Raw genomic sequence first — 21,582 nt, 5'->3', positions numbered from 1 at the left:
TGATGGGACCCAGCTCCCTGAGTTCTGAGGCTCCAACCAGTTTGTCTGCATGAAGCACTTGAACAGCGCCTGGCACAGGGCAACACCGTCTAAGTGTTGGCTATAATTAGACAACGTTTGGGGATCATTTTCCTCAGCCTTGGCTGCTGATAAGCTCTTGGTGAAAGGTAGTTGTTATTTTTAACAACTTCTTTCTCCTTCACTGTCTTGATCTTCTTGGTAAGCCCACCTTCATCAAGCCTGGCAATTCCGGAATCTTCGAGTGCCCTCAGGGCTCTCCTCTTTCGTGTATACACCAGGCAGGCATAAATGACATGTGCCTGGTGTTTACATTCCCAAGACATTTCACACACGCTTCTGTCTGGGCCTTGCAGCACCCCCGGGGGCAAGCAGTGCAGCTCATGTCACTGTGCTCCTTTTGCACAGACAGCCCAGGACAGGGCGTGAGCCACCTAGAAGCATCGCTGCCAGGAAGTGTCCCCAGGCCAGCAGTCAGGGTAGTCTGGGCACTGGAGCATGCGGGAGGAGGCGGCCAGGGCTCGCCAGCTCCGTGCCTGCCGGAGCAGATTAGTGGAGGAGGCCCTCTTTCTTCCAGTCCCACCCGACTGAACGCCCCCAGGGTTTCCCATCCTAGCCTGGGGCCAGACCACCCCCAAAATGCTGTGCGGTGGTGCCCTCTGCTGGACAGAAGTGGCCTCTAGTAAACTGTTGCCTCTGAAGGGAGGAAGGTGAGTGGTGGACTTCTTCATATTCACACGGCAAACTGTCCAGGGCCTACTGTGTGCTGGGCAGTCTCCTAGGAACCACAGAGACGGGGGAGCATTTAAAAAACTCCAGAAGTCTTTGCCTTCCTTGGAGATATATTGGTGGGGAGAGGGGAGATACTGATAAACGCGTATATGCCTCACACCGAGAAATGCTATGAAGGCGGACAGGGCAGGTAAGTGGCTACAGAATGCCTGAGGCTGCTGAGTATAGAGGAGCAGTCGGAGGGGCTTCGGGTAGTAGGGACCCCAGGGAAGTGAGGGAAAGAGCCCTTACCTGGGGAAAAGGCCAGCGAGGCAGAGGACAGTTGCAGCGCACTAAGAGGGGAAACTCTGAATGTGCTGGAAGAGTAATGAGACGCATGGGGCCAAGAGCAGCGTTGGGGTGGGGGCGAGCTCAGAGATGGAGGTCTCTCCCTTTCTTACTGTGAGGACACGTGTAGAAGGGAGAACATCTTGCACACTCCAAGAATCACGGGGCTAAAGAAGAGTCTGGCTCAAAATACAGGCACGAGACGGCACCTGCTAACAGGTTCTGAGCTGAATATGCCCAGGGCCTGTGAAGGCGGTATTCCTGGCATTAGCACCATTTCGTAGATGAGGAAACAGGATGAGAAAGGTAGAGGTTATGTGGTTTGCCTAAGGACGGAAGGACTTGAATCCAGGTCTGTCTGACTCCAGAATCCAGGCTTTTAACCATGACTTGTGCACTTGGAGGGGGAAAAAAGGCCAGATACAAAACAGCATGTAGGGTATGGTCACATTTGTATTAAAATCCATATCCATATATGTGCTTCTATACATGGGGAAAGACTAAACGGCAATGTAACAAAATGTAATGATCCCTAGGGATGAATTGTGTCTCTGGTTCCACTGCGGGCCAAGGACAGGGGGAAAGGAAATCCCCCCTCCCCAGCCACACCAAACAAAGTATGAGAGACTGCCCTTAACATTAGCTACATCCACACCTCATACTCAGATGCTCCCTTGGGGTTTACAAAGTGTCATTCACCGTCCTGCCTTTGATCGTCATGACTGCTATCACTGGGAAGACACCCAAGCCTAGCCTGTGGCATAGCTGGCACTAGGACCGACACCTACAAATTCGGAGTCCTCCAGGGGTCAGGTCAAGGAGACAAGAGAGATGGCAGAGAGGTCAAGGAACGTCCGAAACCAGGCGGCCAAGGGGGCAAAGGAAAGGAAGCGACGACCAAGAGGTGAAGCAGTTCCCAAGTCTGTCCAGCAGAGGGCGGCAGCGCCCCAAAGCTCGGCAAGCCTGCCCAGGCCACGCCCCCTGCCCGGACCGGACCCCCGCCCCCCCGGACCCTGGGAGCTACTAGGGGCGCGGCGGGGCCCTCCCTCGGATTCTAAAGGGTCTGCGGAGCGAGAAGGTGGAGGGGCGGTGGGTGGGGTAGGGCAAGGGAAGAAAGGGGAACCCGCTCGGAGAGGTTGCCCGGGGGCACGGTGTGGGTGCCTGCAATGGGGTCAAGTGTGCTGGGGCGCCGCGCGTCTGCGCCGGAAGAGCCAGCGCGAGAGCGAGCTGGAGGTGCGGAGCCCGGGTGGGCGTTTGCCAGGAGAAGGTCCCGGCGTGGGCGGGGGGAGGGGGTGCAGAATGTCTGTGGGACTTCCTGGGGCGGCAAGATTTGCTGCTCCGGGGAGGCGGTTACTCACTCAAGCTTTGCCACCTGCTTCCCTCCCAGCTTCCAGCCAAACACAACCCAGAGTCCCCATCTCCACCCCCACCCCAGCTAATGACGGCTGCACCCCCAGGCTGGAACCTGCCTCTGCAATTCAGCCCTCAGCCTCTCAGCTTCAGAGTGGGCGAGGATGGGGAGGGGGCCCCCCCGATTCCAGTTGGTGCACTGAAGTGGCACCCCCACCCCCACCCCACTTAAACCAAATCCGAAATTGAAGGTCAGTCCTGTAGCCCCTGAGGCAGCTCATGGGGCTCCTCCCCCCAGCACCACCACCACTCTGATCCCCTGTCGACCCCCAACTGTTGGTCTAGACATGAACCCTTAAGGAGCAGCCGCCTGCAGGAGAGACCTAGCCGGCCCGCCCCTCGGGTCCCAGCCTCCTCTCCCCTCCCCTCCCCCCTGAGCACCGGCCACACGCAACCAGTAGGTCCCGACACCTCTGTAGTGTGCCCACACCCGCTCCAGCCTACGTGGGGACACGCATGTGTCCCATGGGATCTCCCTGTCCTCCAAGAGGTCCCCGCCTGCGGGGGGAGCCTCCACCGCACCATGGAGCAGAAAGAGCCAGTGGGACGCACAGGTCATTAGATCCCTGTGGATGATGTGACCTCAGGAGAGCCAGAGTGCTGTCAGTGTTTGGAGAGCCAAGGTTCTAGGTGGGAGGGAGCTCAGAGGTCTCTAGAATCATCTTCAGTCAGCATCCATTTAGTATGTCTGAGCATCCGGGATGTTTTTTAAAACGCGGGAGCTTCAGCTTACCGCAGAACTCCTGATCCGGAACCAGAATCTTAAGGGAAGGGGTAGGGTCCTAGCTGCTGTTCAACGTCCCGCCCGTCATCTGTGGCCATAGTTAGTCAGCACTGGTCTTGCCTTTACTTAACCAGAGACCAGTTTCTCAGAGAAAGTGGGATGAGGCCCAGGCCTCAATTACAGTGAGATTTGGAGAGAGCGGAACATGCTATGTGTGCTGGGACCTGGGTGGCCTGTCATTCTGGTGTGTGGGGGGGAGTGCTGTCTGGACCTGGCCAGCTTGGGGGGGGGGCTCTTGAGTGACTGCGGGGGGAACATCAGGGAAAGAGGCCCAGAGGGCCACTATTTGCATAATTTTTACTTAAAAAAAAGTTTTTATTCAATTTATTTAAACTAAAAAAAAAAAAAAAAGTCAAAACAGTTCACCCATTTCTCCCGCCCCCCCACCTCCTGCCTCTTGTAACCACCAATTACTTATCCCTATCTATCAGCTTGGGTTGTTTCTGCTTTAGATTCTATATAGCAGAGAGATCACATTGTATTTGTCTGTCTCTGTCTGATTTATTTCACTCAGCAGGATGCCCTTGAGGTCCGTCCGTGTGGTCACAAATGGCAAGATTGCATTCTTTTTAATGGCTGAATAATACATATAAAAACCATGATTTCTTTATCCATTCAGCTCTTGATGGACACTTAGGATGTTTCCATATCTTGGCTGTTTTAAATAATGCTTCAGTAAACATGGGGGTGCAGATAGCTTTTCAAATTCGGGTTTTCATTTTCTTCGGATAAATACCCACAAGTGGAATTGCCAGATCATAGGGAAGTTCCAATTTTAATTTTTTTAAAAAGATTTTATTTATTTATTTGACAGAGAGAGACAGTCAGCAAGAGAGGGAACACAAGCAGGGGGAGTGGGAGAGGAAGAAGCAGGCTCCCATTAGAGGAGCCTGATGTGGGGCTCGATCCCAGAACGCCGGGATCACGCCCTGAGCCAAAGGCAGACGCTTAACGACTGAGCCACCCAGGCGCCCCATCCAATTTTAATTTTTTGAAGACGCTCCATACTGTTTTCCGTAGTGGCTGACCAGTTTGCCTTCCCACCGACAGTGCACGAGGGTTCCTTTTTCTCCACCTCCTTGCCAGCACTTGTTATTTCCTTTTCTTTTTTCTTTTCTTTTCTCTCTTTCTCTTTCTTTTTTTTAATAATAATTTTTTATTATGTTATGTTAGTCACCATACAGTACATCCTTAGTTTTTGATGTCGTGTTCCATGATTCATTGTTTGCGTATGACACCCAGTGCTCCATGCAATACGCGTCCTCCTTACTGCCCATCACCGGCCTCTCCCATTCCCCGCCCCCCTCCCCTCTGAAGCCCTCAGTCTTGCTTCCTTCCCTCCTTCCTTCCTTCCCTCCTTCCTTCCTTCCTCCCTTCCTTCTACTAGCCATTCTGACAGGTGTGAACTGATATCTCACCGTGGTTTTGATTTGCATTTCTCTGATGATGAGTGATGTTGAGCATCTCCTCATGAGTCTGTTGGCCATCTGTGTGTCTTTTTTGGAAAAATGTCTATTCAGATCCTCTGCCCATTTTTTTCCCCATTGTTTTTCTTTTAAAGTAGGCTCCATGCCCAGTGTGGAGCCCAACGCAGGGCTTGAACTCACGACCTTGAGATCAAGATCTGAGCTGAAATCAAGAGTAGGACGCTTAACTGACTGAGCCACACAGGTGCCCCCTGCCCATTTTTAAACTGGATTGTTTATTTTTTTGTGCTATTTACTTGTAGGAGTTCTTTACATTTGGATATTAGCTCCTTATTAGATACATGATTTGCAAGTCTTTTCTCCCATTGAGTAGGTTGCCTTTTCATTGTGTTAATGGTTTCCTTTGGGGGGCAGAGATTTTCAGTTTGATGTGGTCCCACTTGTTTACTTTTGTTTTGTCACTTTTGGTTTTGGTGTCAGATCTTTGTCAAGATCTACGTCAGGGGAGCTTACCGCCTACATTTTCTTCTAGGAGTTTTATGGTTTCAGGTCTTACATTCAAGTCTTTAATCCATTCTGAGTGAATATTTGTGTAAGATAGTGGTTGAGTTTCAGTTTTTTACATGTGGCTGTCCAGTTTTCCCAGCGCCGTTTATCAAAGAGACTGCCTTTTCTCCATTGTATATTCTTGGCTCCCTCATAATAAATTAACCATATAAGCATGGATTTATTCCTGGACTCTCTGTTCTGTTCTATTCATCCATGTGTCTGTTTTTCTGCCAATACCATGCTGTTTTGATTACTATTACTTTGTAATATAGTTGGAAATCAGGGAGTGTGATGCCTCCAAGTTTGTTCTTTCTCAAGATTGTCTTAGCTATTCAGGGATTTTGTGGTTCCATATAAGTTTTAGGATTGTTCGATTTCTGTGAAAAATACCATTGAAATTTTGATAACGATCGCATTGAATCTGTAGATTGCTTTGGGTGGCACAGACGTTGGTTTACCAATATAATTCTTCCAATCCATGAGCATGGACTGTCTTTCCATTCATTTGTCTTTTTCAATTTCTTTCATTAATGTCTTAAGGGTTTCAATATACAGGTCTTTTACCTCCTTGGTTAAATTTATTCCTAGGTACTTTATTCTTTTTGATGAAATTGTAAATGGGATTATTTTCTTAATTTTTCTTTCTGATAGCTCATCATTAGTGTTTAGAAACAGAGTATTGATTTCGTATCCTGCAACTTTACTGACTCTACTTATTAGTTCTGACAGTTTGGGGATAGAGTCTTTGGGGTTCCTATGTATAATATCATGTCACCTGCAAATACTGACAGTTTTACTCCTTCCTTTCCAACTTGGATGCCTGTTTTTCTTTATCTTGCCTAATTGCTCTGAGTGGGACTTCTAATACTGTGTGAAATAAAAGTGGCAAGAGTAGATATCCTGCCTTGTTATTGATCTTAGAGGAAAAACTTTTAGCTTTTCACTCTTGAATATGGTGTTAGCTGTGGGTTTTTCACGCATAGCCTTTATTGTGTTGGGGTACCCACTTTGTTCAGAGTTTTTATCGTAAATGGATGTTGCACTTTGTCAGATGCTCTTTCTGCTTCTATGGAGACAAACACATGACTTTTAGCCTGCATCTTGTTTATGTGGTATGTCGCATGGACTCATCTGTGGGTGTTGAACCATCCTTGCATCCCTGGAATAAATCCCACTCGATCATGCTGTATGATTCTTTTAATGTACTGTTGAATTCAGTTTGCTCCTATTTTGTTGAGGACTTTTGCCTGTATATTCATCAGGGGTATCGGCCTGTAATTTCCTTGGTTCGTGGCATTCGTGTCTGGTTTTGGTATCGGAATAATGCTGGCCTCATAAAATGTGTTTAGAAGAGTTCCCCTCTTCCGTTTTTTGGAAGACTTTGAGAAGGATATTAATTATTTGAATGTCTCGTAGAATTCACCGGTGAAGCCATCTGGTCTTGGACTTTTGTTTGCTGGGAGGTTTTTGATGATTGAGTCCAATTCCTTATTAGGAATCGGTCCGTTCAGGTTTTCTATTTCTTCATGATCCCGTCTTGGTGGGCTGCACATTTCTAGGAATGGATCGCCTGCTTCTAGGTTGTTCAGTCTGCTGCACCTCATCATTCATAGTGCTCCCTTACGATCCTTTGTATTTCCGTGGTGTCAGTTGTAACACCTCCTCGTTCATTTCTGATTCTGTTTATTTGAGTCCCCTCTCTTTTTTTCTTGGTGAGTCTAGCTAAAGGTTTGTCAATATTATTTATCTTTTCAAAGAACCAGCTCTTGATCTTTTCTGTTGCCTTTTTTGTCTTTATTTCATTTATTTCTTCTCTAATCTTTGTTATTTCCTTTCTTTACTAAATTTGGGCTTCATTTGTCCTCTCTTTAGTTCCTTGAGGCATAAGGTTAGGTTGTTTGTTTGAACTTTTCTTGTTTTTTGAGGTAGGCACTTATCACTGTGAACCTCCCTCTTAGAATTGTTTTTGCCGCCTCCCATAAATTTTGGTATATCCTATTTCCATTTGCATTTGTCTCAAGGAACTTTTTTAAGTCAGCTCCGCACCCAACGTGGGGCTTGAATTCACCACCCTGAGACTGAGAGTCGTGTGCTCTACTGACTGAGCCAGCCAGGCGTCCCTGTTTCTCTTTTGATTTCTTCTTCGGCCCGTTGGTTGTTCAGGAGCATGTTGTTTAATCTCCACATACTTGTGAATTTTCCAGTTTTCTTCGTGTGATTTCTAGTTTCATACCATTGTGGTTGGAAAAGATGCTTGTTATGATGTCAGTTCTCTTCAATCTAGTAAGACTTGTTTTGTGGCCCAACATATCGTCGCTCCTGGAGAATGTTCCTTGTGCATTGGAGAAGAATGTATATTCTGTTGCTTTTGGGTGGAATGTTCTGTGAATATCTGTTAAGTCCATCTGGTCTACCATGTCATTTAAGGCCATATTTATTATGGATTTTCTATCTGGATGATCTATCCATTGATGTAAGTGGGGTATTAAAATCCCCTACTATTATTGTATTTCTGTCAATTTCTCCCTTTAGGTCTATAAATGTTTGCTTTATACGTTTAGGTGCTCCTATATTGGGTGCATAAATATTTACAATTGTTATATACTTTTGCTGGACTGACTCCTTTAGCATTATGTAACACCCTTCTTTATCTCTTATTACAGTCTTTTTTTTAAAGTCTATTTTGCCTAAGAGAAGCATGGCTACTCCAGCTTTTTTTTTTTTTTTTTTTTTTTTTTTTTTTTTTTTTTTTGGTTTCCATTTGCCTGAGATATCTTTTTCCATTCCTTCACCTTCAGCCTGTATGTGTCCTTACATCTGAAGTGTGTCTCTTGTAGGCAGCATATAAAAGGGTTTTTTTTTTTAATTTGTTCAGTCACTATCTTTTGATTGAAGAATTTAGTCCATTTACATTTAAAGTCATTATGAGTAGGTATGTGCTTATTGCCATTTTGTTCATTGCTTTCTGGCCATTTTTGTAGTTCCTCTCTGCTCCTTTCTTCTTCTCTTGCTCTTCTCCTTTGTTGTTTAATGATTTTCTTTAGTGGTATGCTTATGTTCCTTCCTCTTTATTTTTTATGTATTTACTATAGGTCTTTGCTTTGTGATTACCACGAAGTCTGTTTTAAATTGGCAACAACTTAAATGTGACCCCCGTTCTAAAGCTCAGCATTTTTACTCTCCCCCCACCCACCTAGGTTTTGTGTTTTTGATGTCACGTTTTGCATCTTTTTACCTTTGTATCTCTGAACGAATTATTGTAATCAGAGTTATTTTTTACTACTTTTGTCTCTTAACCTTCATACTAGCTTTATAATAATTAATCTACTCCCTTTACTATATATTTACTTTTCCATTGAGATTTACTCTTACGTGTTTTCTTGCTACTAATTAGCACCCTTCCTTTTCCATACTTTTTTTTAAAGATTTTATTTATTTATTTGAGGGAGAGAGAGAGAGAGTGAGCGAGAGAGAGCACAAGCCAGGGGAAAGGCAGAGGGAGAAGCAGACTCCCTGCTGAGCAGGAAGCCCCCTGTGGGGGCTCGATCCCAGGACTCTGGGATCATGACCTGAGCCGAAGGCAGACACTTAACCATCTGAGCCACCCAGGCGCCCCGTTTTCCATACTTCTTACTTTCTGTATAAATTGGTGTGTTCTCTGAACACCAGGAATGAAACATTCGCTGAGGTTTTGGAGGTTTCCCTTATGGCAAAAATTCTGTATCTTGCCATTCAGCAGGTATCTTCCTCCCCACTAACCCCCCCCCCCCCAGTCTATAAGCCTTCAGGCTAAGTGGGCTTCCACACAGAGAAGGTATGTTGGTTGAAATAAATTAAGTTTGATGATTTATAAGTTCTGAATGCATTATTCGTTCATTCAGACACACTTACCTTTAATCAATGTTGTTCGAGTGCCTGCTCAGTGCCAGGCAAATCGAGCCTGCAGAGAGCTTCAGAGAAGGGTTGTGTGGTTCAGAGGAGGCTCCGCTTTGAGTGAGTGTGGGGCAGGGCTGAGGAAGGCCTGGAGGGAGGGACGGAGAGCAACCCTCACAGTACAGGGCTCACAGGGTCTGCCTACTTCTGCCAGGTCTGGCTTTAAGGTCAGGGCTGAGACGGGTGCAGTGTTCTGAGGTCACCACTAGGGGTCAGGCAAGCCTGATCTTCTCTGCGGTGTCCTCTCATTTTTTTGGCTCTTTCATTGCTTTGAGGAGCCCTCCTTGGTCCTCTGCCTTCTGCTTGCCCCAGGCTCCTTCCTCTCTCACTTGCCACAGCCCAGCCCTCCCTCCTGCAGGCCATCTCATCATCCATCAAGGTAGGGCCAGACAGCCTCCCAACTAGACAGCCTGGCATCTCTCCTGACCTTTGGGGAGTCCCGTAGCCTCTCACTTCCCCAATTTTAGGAGTGACTAATTAGTGAGCAGAAACTGCCCACTCCTATCTTATCTCTTGTCCTGCCCCCATTCAGCTCAAGTTCTCTGGTTTTGTCTCCAAGCAAAATGGGAGTTTCTGGATTACTCCTTCTAACGTGTTTTCTTACATGTGTCAACAAAGCTCTTCTCCAAGCCCAAGCCCCTTTGTGGCCCCCAGAGTCCAGTTTCAAAAGCCCCTCAAATCACTTGATGAGAATGTTCTCACCTCCAGCACAGCACCCACATACATGGAGCCTTGATGCCTCTGGACCTGATCTCCATTTGCTCTCTGGCACATCTCAGACCCTACTCCCTCAGGTCCCACCTGTCATCCACCCTCCGTGCTCCCGCTTTCCCTCCCCACAAGTGAGCCCCACAGCCTTAGGGGTTCAGCTCCTCTAAATGGTTCCTTACCATCTTGACATCCTGTCCTCACACTCCTTCCTCCAGGAGGTCTTCCCTCTGCCCCATCGGGGCTCTAGAGACAAACATAGATGAGGGAAGGCAGGCTCTGCCAGGTACAGCTATGCTACCTTAACCTCTTCCAATTCTTAGCTTCTTTTTCATCTGTAAGATGGCTCTCAGATATGCCTAAGTGGCCGATGATTCTGGAAGTGTTTCGCACGGTGCTGGTACATAGAGGTGCTCTGGGAGATAGTCCCTCGTCCTTTCCTTCAGGTACAGCGCCCCCCAACTCCACCGGCTGCTGGAAACCTGCCCTTGTCTCTGTGCACTGGCTACTTCTGCTCCCCACTCCGCTCCTGAGCAGAGCTCTGGGCCGGGCAGAGTAGGGAGAACCAGGGGACTCAGGGGCGTGCAGCCACCATGCCAGGGAGAAGGGGGCAGACGCAGGGCTCTGTAGGGACTTCAGACCGGAACCCAGAGCCCCATCTGCAGGGCTGTGTCCTCACTCCACCACGCACAAAACGTAGAGCGGTGTCCACTGTTCTCCCTGGAATTATTCGGGGCCCCTTCTGGCCTGGGGATGGGGAAGGGCTCCCACAGATCCCCTGAGGCACGGAGGGGACCAGAAGGCTGGTGGGAGCTGAAGGAGGGGAGGCAGGGCAGGGGAATACCAGCCACACACTATTCTGCATCCCTGCTCCCTTCCCATCCACCCCCACCCTCCACCAAACACGATCCCTGGGTTAATTTTTAGCATCGCAGCTCGCACATTAGTCACTCCCTGTCACCCACCTACAGGCAGGAGGCTGCTGTGCTGGTGCCGTCATCCCGTCATCTGTGAGGTGGGACCCAGCCCCCCTGTGGGCACCCCCTCGCCCTCATCGGTGTGTGCCCCGGCCGGGAGCCCCCTTCAGCCTGGGTGAGGGGTGCCGACTCGACTCCTGAGACTAGCTGCCCAGGAGGAGGGGGGAGGCTGTTCAGAGAGGGGCTGGGGAGCTCTGCTAGGGGGAGAAAGCCGGGGAGGCCTTTGCAGACCCCGCCTCCGGCAAGGTGCTAGGCTTTGCCTGGGCAGCTGGTCTCCTGGCAGTCCTGGGCTCTGGGAACAAAAGTAGGAGAGGGCCCCTCCCCGAGCCCTGAGCCTCTGGGAGCTGCTGTTTGTCATGGCTGCAGAGCAGCTGTTCAAACAGGGAGCTTGGGGAAGCTCCATTTTCCTAATCGAATGTTCTCCCTCCCCCGGAACCAGGGAGGAGGGCAAGGCGGCCAGGTGCAGGTGCCGGGCGGAAGCTACACCCAGGCCCAAAGGGATGTCATGAGAGGGGTCCACAGACACCAGCATCAGCCAGAGCGGGGGAGGGGCCTCTTCACCACCCCCACCCCACGGCTGAGAGTGGGGGGAAGGTGGTGGTCCCCCCTCTGCTGACACGGCCCCCTGGAAGCATTCCTGTGTATCGAGCACCTGCTGTGTACCACACCGTGTTAGGCCCTGGAGGCACAACGGAAACCAGGCTGAGTTTCCTGCCTCCAGGAGGCAGAAGACTATCTATACAAAAGAAGTCGTATAATTACCAATGAGGAGTCTGTGTTGTAAAGAAAAAAACAAAACAAAAAACTAGAGGGCTCAAGATAAAGGGTAATGAGGACAGGGAACTACAGATCCGATCTGGGAAAGCTCTGTGAGCAAGTGTTCAGGCTGAGCCAGGGGTGGACGAATCAATCTCGAGCCGAAGAATGGTCCAGGCAGAGAGCACAGCATGGGCAAAGGGCAGAGCCAAGAAAGAGCTTGGCATAGCTGAGGAATTAGCCCAGGAAGAGCAGTGTGGCTGAAACATGAGAAGTGACATGGAAGGAGAATCAATTTGAGTTTGAGGAGAGGGATAGGGACCTGACCCCGGAGGGCCTCCTGCAGGGCATCCAGTACAATTGCAGATGTTGTGCACTGCACAAAAGCTCCCAGTTACCCAGTTCGTGGGCCTGTGTGGCTGCTGTCAACTCAGAGGCAGGGATGTCTTTTTGTGATGTGTCTGCCCAGAAGGACAACATGTTATGGACAAGCCATAGGCAATAGTTTGGATTTTATTCTGTTATCCCCGGGGAAGCCATAAGCGGTTTTAAGTGAGAAGGGTTATGATCTGATTTCCTTTTCAGAAAGATCACCTGAACTACTAGGCGGAGGGATGGTCCGGGGGCAAGAGAGGAAGCAGGGGGCCCACTGAGGAGGGAAGTGCAGTACCGTGGAGGACAGAGAGGGTAGGAGATGGCCTGGCTGGGGGAAGGCGCCATCAGACCCCTTAAAGCTGCTTCTTGTTTGCTGGCCACGGCCAGGGAGCACTGTCACCGGAGTCTCAAGTCCCAGGCCTAGCTCTGCTACTTGCTTTCTGTGGGACCCTGGACAGGTCACTTGCCCTGGGTCGCCTCAAAGAAAGGTGCTGTCCACCTCCTGGAGACGCTGTGGCACACACTGTAGGTATTAGGGTTTTACTGTGAGCTCGGATTGGGCAAGAACTAAAGCAGCAGAGAAGACAGGACAGGTCCCCGGGCTCCGCTGCAAGGAGTGAGCCCTGTCACGGGGAAGGCGGCCAGGCCTGCACCAGACTCCACAGAAGTCAAGGCAACTGCAGATGGGGATGAGGAGTAGGACAGAAAAAGCCAGGGCTCTGTCACAGCGGAAGGTGTGACTGTGTTTTAGACTGGGTGGGGAGGCCTTTGGGAGGCAGAGCCGAGGACGGAAGGGGCCAATTATGGGAAGAGTGAATGCAGAGGCCTCGAGCGGATGGGATCGGAAGCGGACCAGATAGACCAGTGGGGCCAGAGAAGGAAGCGACAAGAGAGACAAGACATGAGGCAGGCGGGGTCAGAGAATGCAGCATGGCAGTGAGAATCTTATTCTAGGAGTACCGGGGCACCGGTGAGGAGTTCTAGAACAATGGAGGGGTCAGTGGTGGGGCCTGTCACAGGTTGGGGGGCTGGTGGCGAAGGCCTCCTCTGTGGGAGACCCAAGCCCAGCGCCCAGAGGGTGCCAAGCACGTTATTTGCACAGGGATAGTTAAGGGCTTGAGAGGAGCCTTGGCCAGCACCTGCGGGGAAGGGAGGTTCAAGACGCACTTAAACAAGATGCCCGAGTTCTGAAGAGGGTGTGGGGCCTCTTGCTCAGGTTCCTACACGTAAGTCAAAATCCCCCAGACTATTCCCCTGGCTGCAGGCTCCAAGCAAATAAGATGTAAAATATAGCCTAGGTGTGTGTGTGTGTGTGTGTGTGTGTGTGTGTGTGCGCGCGCGCGCGCGCGCGCGCGCGTATGTTGGGGGGCGCCCGTGTTAGGGGGAGGGGCGCGCGTGTTGGGGGGGTGCGTGGTAGAGTCAGAGCTTGCTGGAGCCCAGTCCTGCCCCCCACCAGGCAGTCACCACGCTGACAACAGATGCAAAAACCGTCCATTTTATACAGTCTGTGGTTGAGAAGCAACAATATGCAAAACGGCAGAACAGTCCGCGCTGCCCCCACCCCGCCTGGACATGCCCATTCCTGTCCCCCAAGGGGCAGAGAACCCGGGACCCCTGCCCGGCAGGACCCAACTTAGTTACAGGCCCCTGGGAGGGGCCAAGCCCTTAGGGGTCAAGGCCGCGAAGGAGGGGGCCCAGCACCTTAGGCCCCTTCGGGGGCCCGCTGGTTAACTGAACTGTGTACGTGTGTGGAGGGTAGGGGAACGACCGACCATAGGCCATTTCTCCCCCAGGCCAAGGCTGAGGAGCAAGTAAAGCTGAGGAGAGGGCTTCGTGGGACAGGGTTCCTCCCCTCCAGAGGGGTTTTCCTGGACACCCCACAAGGCACTACTGACCCGGATGCAGGGTGAACGCCCCCAAACCTCTCCCAACCCAAGCTTGCCTGGATCTCCCTGCCCCACCTCCCACTGTGGTTTTGGGGAGGAGAAGTAGAAGGATCTGGGTCCCCCCCTTGCCCGGGGTCAGCGTTCCGCAGAGACAGCCAGGCACCAGCAGACCAGCTGGGGCTGGCAAGGACCCTCTCCCGCTGGGCTGGGCTCCTGGGGTCCCCTCGGGCCCGGGTCCCCGCCCCTCCCTTCGCCCCCTCTCTGCACTGGCTGGATCGAATAAATAAATAAATACCTTCCCCGCCCGCCCCGCCCCTACAGCTGGCTCTCCTCCTCCTCCAGGGAGCGGTTGAGTCCGGGGATGAACTTGAGCAGCCGCCGGCGGAAGCTGCGGTACTTGGCTTTGCGCAGGCCGGGGCCGCACAGGGCCTGCTCGCGGGCCTCAGTCCAGAGCGCGCCCGGCGCCCCGCCGCCGCCGCCGCCGCCGCCGCCCCCGGGGCCCGCGCACCGCACGCTCGCGCTGCGGCTCAGAGCGGCCCGGGCCGCGGACGCCGGGGCCTCGGCGGGGCCCGGGCCCGGCGCGCGGGCGGGGGGCGGCGGCGGCGGCGCTGGCGGCTCGGCGCCCCCGAAGAAGCACGTGTGGTAGACGGCGTCGTCCGCGTCGCCCCCGGCCCGCCGCACAGCCCCGCGGGGACCCCCGGGCGCGGCCAGCAGGGGCCCGAAGGGCAGCGAGCCCGGGAGCAGGCCCGCCCCATACAGGCAGGAGCGCACCGACTCCAACGTGTCGTAGATGCTCGGGTCCTTCACCACCAGGCCTGCCAGGACAGAGGACACGGGGACAGGCGGTCAGACGGCGACCTCCGCTCCCTCCTCCTCACCATGGGTGCGGCCCCTGGCCTGAGCCTCACTTCCCTCCTCTGTAAAACAGGATTCTACTCTCAAGTCCTTATGAGGACCACCGGGATGCAGGGGCCCGGGAAGGTGTTTGAAACTGGCTGGCTGGGCCTTGCTGTTCCCATCTGTGAAATGGAGGTACTGGTGCTTAGTAGAAGGCTGTCGTGAGAATGAACTAACAATGTGTGTGCAGTTAAGTAGCCCGGGGCCGCGTTGTCCCCGGATAAGTAGCTCAATAAACCTTTCTTCACTTTGGAGAGGGAGTAACCCCCTAGTTCTGAGGGGGAAGCATGAAGAGGGGGATAGGTAGGGCAAAAGGGGCCCTCTGCACCCCGAGTCCACTCACCATGCACCAGCCGCTGCTCTTGCACCATTAGGGACCTGTATTCTCCCCACTTCTCATAAAGGGTTTGCTGCAAGAGACACCCCCCGCCTCACTGTCAGCAGCCAGCAAGAAACCAGCAGGAGGTGGGTACAGACAGACTGAGGGGTCAGGCAGGACACAGAAGAAATCTTAAAAGCAGGTTGGGACAGGTCAGTGGGCCCCTACAAAAAGAGTGAGGCCTGGAGGGGCAGGGGCGTGGGGAGAGGGGGGCGGAGGCGGGACGCCATCTGGGCTGCTTTACCTTCAGGTACTGCAGACGGGCCTCCAGTTCGGCCTTCCGAATGGACGTCCCATACAGAGTTTCCAGCCTGAGGAGGTTGGGGAATCAACGGCTGAGTGAGCCCCCAGGGTCTGGAAATTGGGAGAAGCTGAGCCCGGGAACCCTCGGACACTGCGGCACCCGGACATACCTGAGAACGTTGCCGGATGCCTTAATGATGTCAACGATCTCTCGATGCCGGATGCCTTCCACGTTCAGGCCATTAACACTGGCGATGGTGTCCCCTGCCAGGCAGAGAGGGGGGTCAGCATCTGTTCCTTGCGGCATGATGGAAGAATTCCAGTCCGCTACCCTTTCCAGCTCGGGGTAATAACCCCACACTTCCCGAGCTCCCTCCCGCCGCTCCTCGTGATTGTGGGGAAACCTCATCCTGGCCCAGCACCCCAGCGTAGGGGTCAGGCCCTCATACACCCACACCTTCACCCCACCGTCAGAAAACTGTCTCCAAAGGCCGAGCCCTCTCAGCAATCCTGGGCTGCCCCCGGAGCTGGTTACTTCTGTCTAGCCCACAGGCGGTCATGAGACCCGGCCAAGACAGGAAGGGGTCAGGATGAATAGCGCAGAGCTGGGAACTGACACTGACACTGGCCCCAGGCACGAGAGGCCTCAGCTTCTGAGACCCTGTGCCACCGCAGCACCTCCCAACTTCTGGCAGGGCAGGGCACCATCTCCGAGGGCCCATTTCCCACCTGTAAAACAAGGGGTGTGGATCCCTACTGTGGCTACTTCGGGGATCGGGGGGAGAGTGGGTATGAAGGTATTTTGCAAAGTTACAGCACACCGCTTGGCTACCAGGGGCTGCTCGTAAGTGAGCACGGAGGGGGAGCTTAGGGAAGAAAGTGGTGATAGAATGGGGGGGGGGGGAAGGGGGTGGTTAGTTCCTACGGTCCCAGTCCCCTTCCTGGGACCAGGGACTCTAGATTTGGCCAATCCCAAGGGTCCCCTACTGGAGGCATCATATCATTTCCTTGTTAGAGGAAGTAACACAGGTACCCCAGAGTTGGGCCAGGTCGGTGCGGGATAGGCCCTGATCTCCAATATCAAGCACATCTAATGGAATGTTGCACGTTCCCCAGCTCCTGCCCCGGGCTGGATGGCCAGATTGCCAGGAGGAGTCAAACGGCAGCGGCAGCCTCTGCCATTAACCAGGCCCTGGCTCTGTGCCTAGGGACCCCCTAGGCATGTTATTGCCCCCATTTTGCAGATGGGACTGCTCGATATCACACAGAAAATGGCAAATTTGCGTGGATCCAAAGCCTAGATTCTACCCATTCCTCTTTTTGGCCTTCTCAAAACAGGAGGCCAAGGGGAATTGATTTCAGAAGAGATTTCTCAGCCCCTCTGCTTGGGAGTAAGGTCATACCACCTGCCTGGAGCCCTGTGTCCTAGGCTCAGACCTCACCTGGTGTGAGCCCAGCCAGCTGGGCAGGGCTGGACTCATGAACCCGGCAGACAAAAGTCACCATCTCCACGCGTTGCTCCTCTCTGTGGTGAAGACCGTAAGTCTGTAAGAGACAAGGGGACCATCAGCCAGGACTGTGGTAGGGGCCAGCCATCCCTCTGACTGGCCCCCCCATCCCTCGCTCCCTCCGTACCCAGCTTCTCCCACCTGGATCTCAAAGCCGAAGGTCTGGTTCTCCTCCTTCTCCAAAGTCAGCACTTTCCTGCAAGGGGACACGGGGGCCATTTCAGGACTGTCAGGGTTAAAAGGAGCTTGGTGGTCCCATAGCGTGGCCTTCCACTGATGGAGGGGTCTGTTCTAGAGCACCCAGGCAGGGCTCACGGTCTCCAGTGACAAAACTCTCATCATGGTTGTTGGAATGCCGGTCCCAATCCCCAGCCTAAATCAGCTTCTCGGAGCCACAGAGAATGGATCTAGCCTCCAGGGCAGGGAGGGAGGCACTGGAAACCTCTGGCCGGGAGGGAATGGACTACCAGAGCTTTTGAGCCACTCCTCCAGCTTTCTAGTGAGCCCTAGAGTCCCGCTAATGGACGGACTAGAAGAGGCCCCAGATTCGGCCCCAGCCCTGAGCCTCTCTACTCCGCAGCCTTGGGGAGAGGGCTGGCCCCACCCCCGGAGGCCAGTCACGAGGCTCAGCCCAGACCACAGCTGCTCCTCCCAGCTGCGGCCGGCCAGCCCACCAGATGTGAGGCTGGGGGGAGGGGAGCCTGGAGGCCGCCCCTTCCCGCACAGAAGGCCTGCCCACTGGACACAATGGTCTGGAGCCGCTCCAGATCCTCGCCTGCTGGGGGAGCCCAGAGTTTCCTCTGCCCACCCCACCCCCTTCCTTCCCGCCCTGCCAGAGGCAGAGTGAAAGCAGCCTCCAGAGGCCCCTTGAAGTCTCAAGGCCTCAGGAAGGCCCTTGAGACCCAGGCTCACAGCTTCCAGCCTGACCCAGATGCCCCCCAAATGCTGAGCAGCAACTCCTAGCCCTCACTTGAGCTCCTCCCCGCTGGGAAAGGAGGCCTTTCCCCCTCTGTGTGTGCGCTGGGGAATAGGGTGACTGAAGTTCTGTGTTACCCCAGTGCTCTCCGCAAGTGTTGGCAAACTTTTTTCTGCAAAGGGCCAGATAGTACATACTTCAGGCTCTCTTTGCGGGCTCCATTCGGCCTCTGTCAAATATTGTTCTTTGTTGTTATTTTTACAACGCTTTAGAAATAGAAAAACAACTCTCAGCTCAAGGGCCCAACAGGCCAATCTGGCTAGCAGGCTGCAGTCTGCTGATCCCTTTTAGAAGCCAGGCCCCGATCTGCATGGGACTCAGCAACGTGGGGCCTGAGGTCAGCTCCTACTTCTGCCCTCACCGCAGACGCTTTCGAAGAGGGCCACCACAGGACGGAAGCAGCAGAGGCCTGAGCTCCTGGAGGCAGGGGCGGCCAGACTCAAGCAGAGGGAGGCAGCCGGGCTAGGGCCTGGGCACCGGGAGCTTGCTGTGGCCCAGAGAGCTCAGGGGAGACCCGAAGACTTCCACTGCCTCCACCTCCCAGATCCAGATCTCCCCAGGGAGGGGTTACTGGCGGGGACTGGGGGTGGCATGAGGAGCACCTGATGACTCAAAAGTCCTTACCTCCTTCCTCTGCCACCCCCTTAACACAGCCCACACCCCCACCTGCCCCTCACTCCCAGGGAGGGGAGCCTGCTGAAAGGAGAATGACTCCGCCTGGGCTGAGAGCGGAGTCGTGCTGCCCTCCACGCCCACCCCAGCACCTCACCCTTGAGGACCAGGGCAGGGGCTGGGGTGCTGGTGACTCACCGCTGCTGTTCAGGACTCTGGCCGAGATTCTTCCAGTGGAATCCTGAGCCCTGGGTGGGAAGACAGAGAGGAAGGGGCAGGTGAGAGGGGGACTGTCCTCAAGCGGATGCTGAGAGTCCTACTCTGAGAGGTCCCTCCCCTAGGCGCCAGCCCTGGACCCAGCACCTCACTTCCTGTCGCCTTCCTGTCTGGTCCCAGTTCCATACCTGCTTTGGCGCCCCTGTAACTCTGCCGAGCGCCACTCCAGCATCACTCCACAGAGTTCTCCCTAAGCCTCTACCCCATAACTGAGACATGGGGACACAACAGTCCTCCAGGGTTCCAGACAGAGGAAGCTCTAAACACTGTGCTAGCCCAGGCGGCGGCGGCGGGTGGGGGGGCACTCATTAATCTAGATAGAATAGTCTCTACCCTCAGGGTGTATGTCTGCAGGACTCAGACCCCCCAGACTCTGAAAGCTGACGCAGGGGCTCTTTCCAGATGTCCCCAAAGAAGGGCAGGGGGACCCTGGGCTTGCCTATCAAGGTCCTCCAGAGACCCCCCCAGTTGAGCATGTCCTCCTATTTTCTCAGTCACAGACAGTGACTAGGGGGACCTGGGGTCAGAGACCCGGGTCTGGAGGGCTGGCAATCCCAGCCTGAACATGGGAAGTCAGGGGACCGTAGGGCCAACCCTCCTCCCCCAAACTAGAGGTTGTTTCAGGGACCAACTGTGGATCACAGCTGCAGGTGGCCAGCTGCACCCAGCTCCACCTGGGTTTCTCCATGTTGCCATATATTTTGTTGCTCTCTGGGACAAAACAAACAAAAACCAGACCTCAAACTTGTCCTTAAGTCTCACTATACTTAGGAGATAGATTGGGAGGGTTTTTTGTTTGCTTTTCTTAGTTTTTTTTTTGCGGGGGTGGGGGGATGTCAGAGCTGAGGGTTCCTGCCTCCTTGGGGCCCTGGAGCAACCAGTCTCTCTCCTTGCCTAAATTATTGGTCCTTGGAAGAGGCGGGGGCCAGACCAGCCCTGGTCCCAAGTGCCCTAAACAGCCCAGGGCCTTCCTGGTCGGTGCCCTAGTTAACCCTCCCCCCCCCCCAGGCTGCCCCAAGGCTAGGAAGAGAAGTGAGCCCTCTTTCTCCAGAACCAAAGACTGGCCTCAGGGGTGGGGGCATTTCCCAAATGGGCCAGGGTGGAAGGACTGGGCAGCATAGAGAGAGACCCCTTTGTCTTTCAACCCGATTTTCATAAAATGCAAATTCTCAACAAGCTGTTCATTGTATGGGGGGAGGCAAGGGGGGGGGGGTGCTGAGCGGGGAAAGGCCACCAGCCCCCTCTCCTTAACCTGGGTCTGTGTCCCCACTTCTGAGCCCTCGGGTCCCCCCAGGCCAGAGGAAGAGTCCCGCGGAGGGGGAGACTCAGAGGGCGGGCGCGGCTCGCATCCTTCCTGCCCTGCGGGCGCCCTGCGACCCCTCCCACCGCGTCCGGTCCCGGCGAAGTCCCGGGAGCGGTGGCCTCGCGCCCCGCACCTCCTCCGCGGGGCAAGGCGGCAGGCCCGGAGCCCAGCAATCCGGGCGTCCCCTCGGAAGGGTGAGCGCTCGGGAGTCCGCGGCGCCGCACACACTTCCTCGTCCACCCGCCTCCCTCTCCCCGCGGGGCTCTGAGACCCTCAGCGTGTCCGGGCGAGCGGCGGGACCGCAGCCCTAGGCCTCCCCGCTTCGATTGGAGAAGCCCAGGCGAGGGGTCCCGGGGGCCTCGAGACACCTGGGCGCGGGGGGCGGGGCACAGGGGTGCTGAGGGCCAGATGGAGCGAGCCGGAGAAGGGGGTGCTCGGGAAGGAGAGGAGCGAGACGCGACGGCGGCGCGTGGGGAGTGGAGTGGGGAGCCGCTGAGATCGGGGGCGGCGTGGAGGCGGGGGCCGCGGCCGGGGTTGGCTTGCGCCTTTGGAGGAGAGGGCAGAGGAGACTGACCGAGGGCCAGCAGGTTCTGAACGTGTAGGGTGGGGAAGGGCGGGCTGGGGAATTAGGTGGGGGACGCGGTGGCCCCCGAGGAATACGTTGTGGGGTCAGCGGGCACAGATGCGGGATGCTGCGGGGCTGAGCAGGTCTCGGGGAAAGGCCACCGGAGGGCACCGGGCACTGGGGGGGCCGTGGGAGTTGGGGGGTGGAGACGCACCTTTCGGCGGGGCAGAGTGCCCCCGGACACGGCGAGCGCGCGATACAGCTCGGCCGGGTGATAGTCCTCCAGCGCCGCGTACAGCTCGTCTCCGGGGGCCCCAGAGCTGGCGGCTGCAGCACGGGGGCCCGAGGCCGGGGTCGGGGCTGGAGTAGGGGGAGCGACTTCCGAGTCGGGAGCCCGAGCGGCGGGGTCCGGGGCGGCCGCCGCCTCCTCTTTCTGCTGCAGCTTCCTGAGTCGGCGGAGGGTCATGGCTCCGGCGCCCGGCGACCCTCGGAGGAGGCGCTCGCTCCGCGCGGCGGGGCTGCCAGCGGCTCGGGGATGCCAGCCCAGCGGGCCGCGGGGCTCTTCCCTTTATAGGATCCGCGAGCTGGGCGGGCTGGGGGGCGGGCTGGGGGGCGGGCTGGGAGCGGCCTCGGGTGGCCTCGCCCCTAGAGCGGCAGGCCCCGCCCCCCGGGGGGCCGCTGCCCGGGAGCCCCGCCCACAGCGTCCGACGCCCCGCCAGGTTGGGGAAAGTCTGGGGACTTGAGCACTCACTAGGGAAAACCTAGCCGCGGAGGAGGGGAGCAGGACATCCTCGGGTGGGGCCGGGGGTCTCCCGGATACCTGAAGCGGTTTGTGTGTGTGTGTGTATGTGTGTGTGTGTGTGTGTGTGTGTGTGTGAGGGGGTTATGCACGAGATAAGAAAATTTAGAGATGGATGGCTTTGGCTTTGGAGATTAATGGA

General features: G+C 54.8%; 1 protein-coding gene across 1 annotated transcript; it reads right to left on the bottom strand.

The window, feature by feature from the left end:
* Positions 1-13,372: 13,372 nt before the first annotated feature.
* TAMALIN (trafficking regulator and scaffold protein tamalin) lies at positions 13,373-21,172 on the bottom strand. The gene is made up of 8 exons (XM_048216583.2): positions 20,856-21,172; positions 18,696-18,745; positions 17,051-17,105; positions 16,844-16,946; positions 15,572-15,665; positions 15,403-15,469; positions 15,123-15,189; positions 13,373-14,697 (listed from the first exon to the last, which is right to left on the bottom strand). Exons 1-8 carry the CDS (start codon positions 21,105-21,107, stop codon positions 14,198-14,200), a joined length of 1,188 nt encoding a protein of 395 aa, XP_048072540.1. The 5' UTR covers positions 21,108-21,172; the 3' UTR covers positions 13,373-14,197.
* Positions 21,173-21,582: the final 410 nt, after the last annotated feature.

Source organism: Ursus arctos, unplaced genomic scaffold, assembly GCF_023065955.2.
Source record: "Ursus arctos isolate Adak ecotype North America unplaced genomic scaffold, UrsArc2.0 scaffold_26, whole genome shotgun sequence".
In the NCBI taxonomy this organism is placed as follows: domain Eukaryota; kingdom Metazoa; phylum Chordata; class Mammalia; order Carnivora; family Ursidae; genus Ursus; species Ursus arctos.
This window is presented reverse-complemented; position numbering and strand designations above follow the sequence as displayed.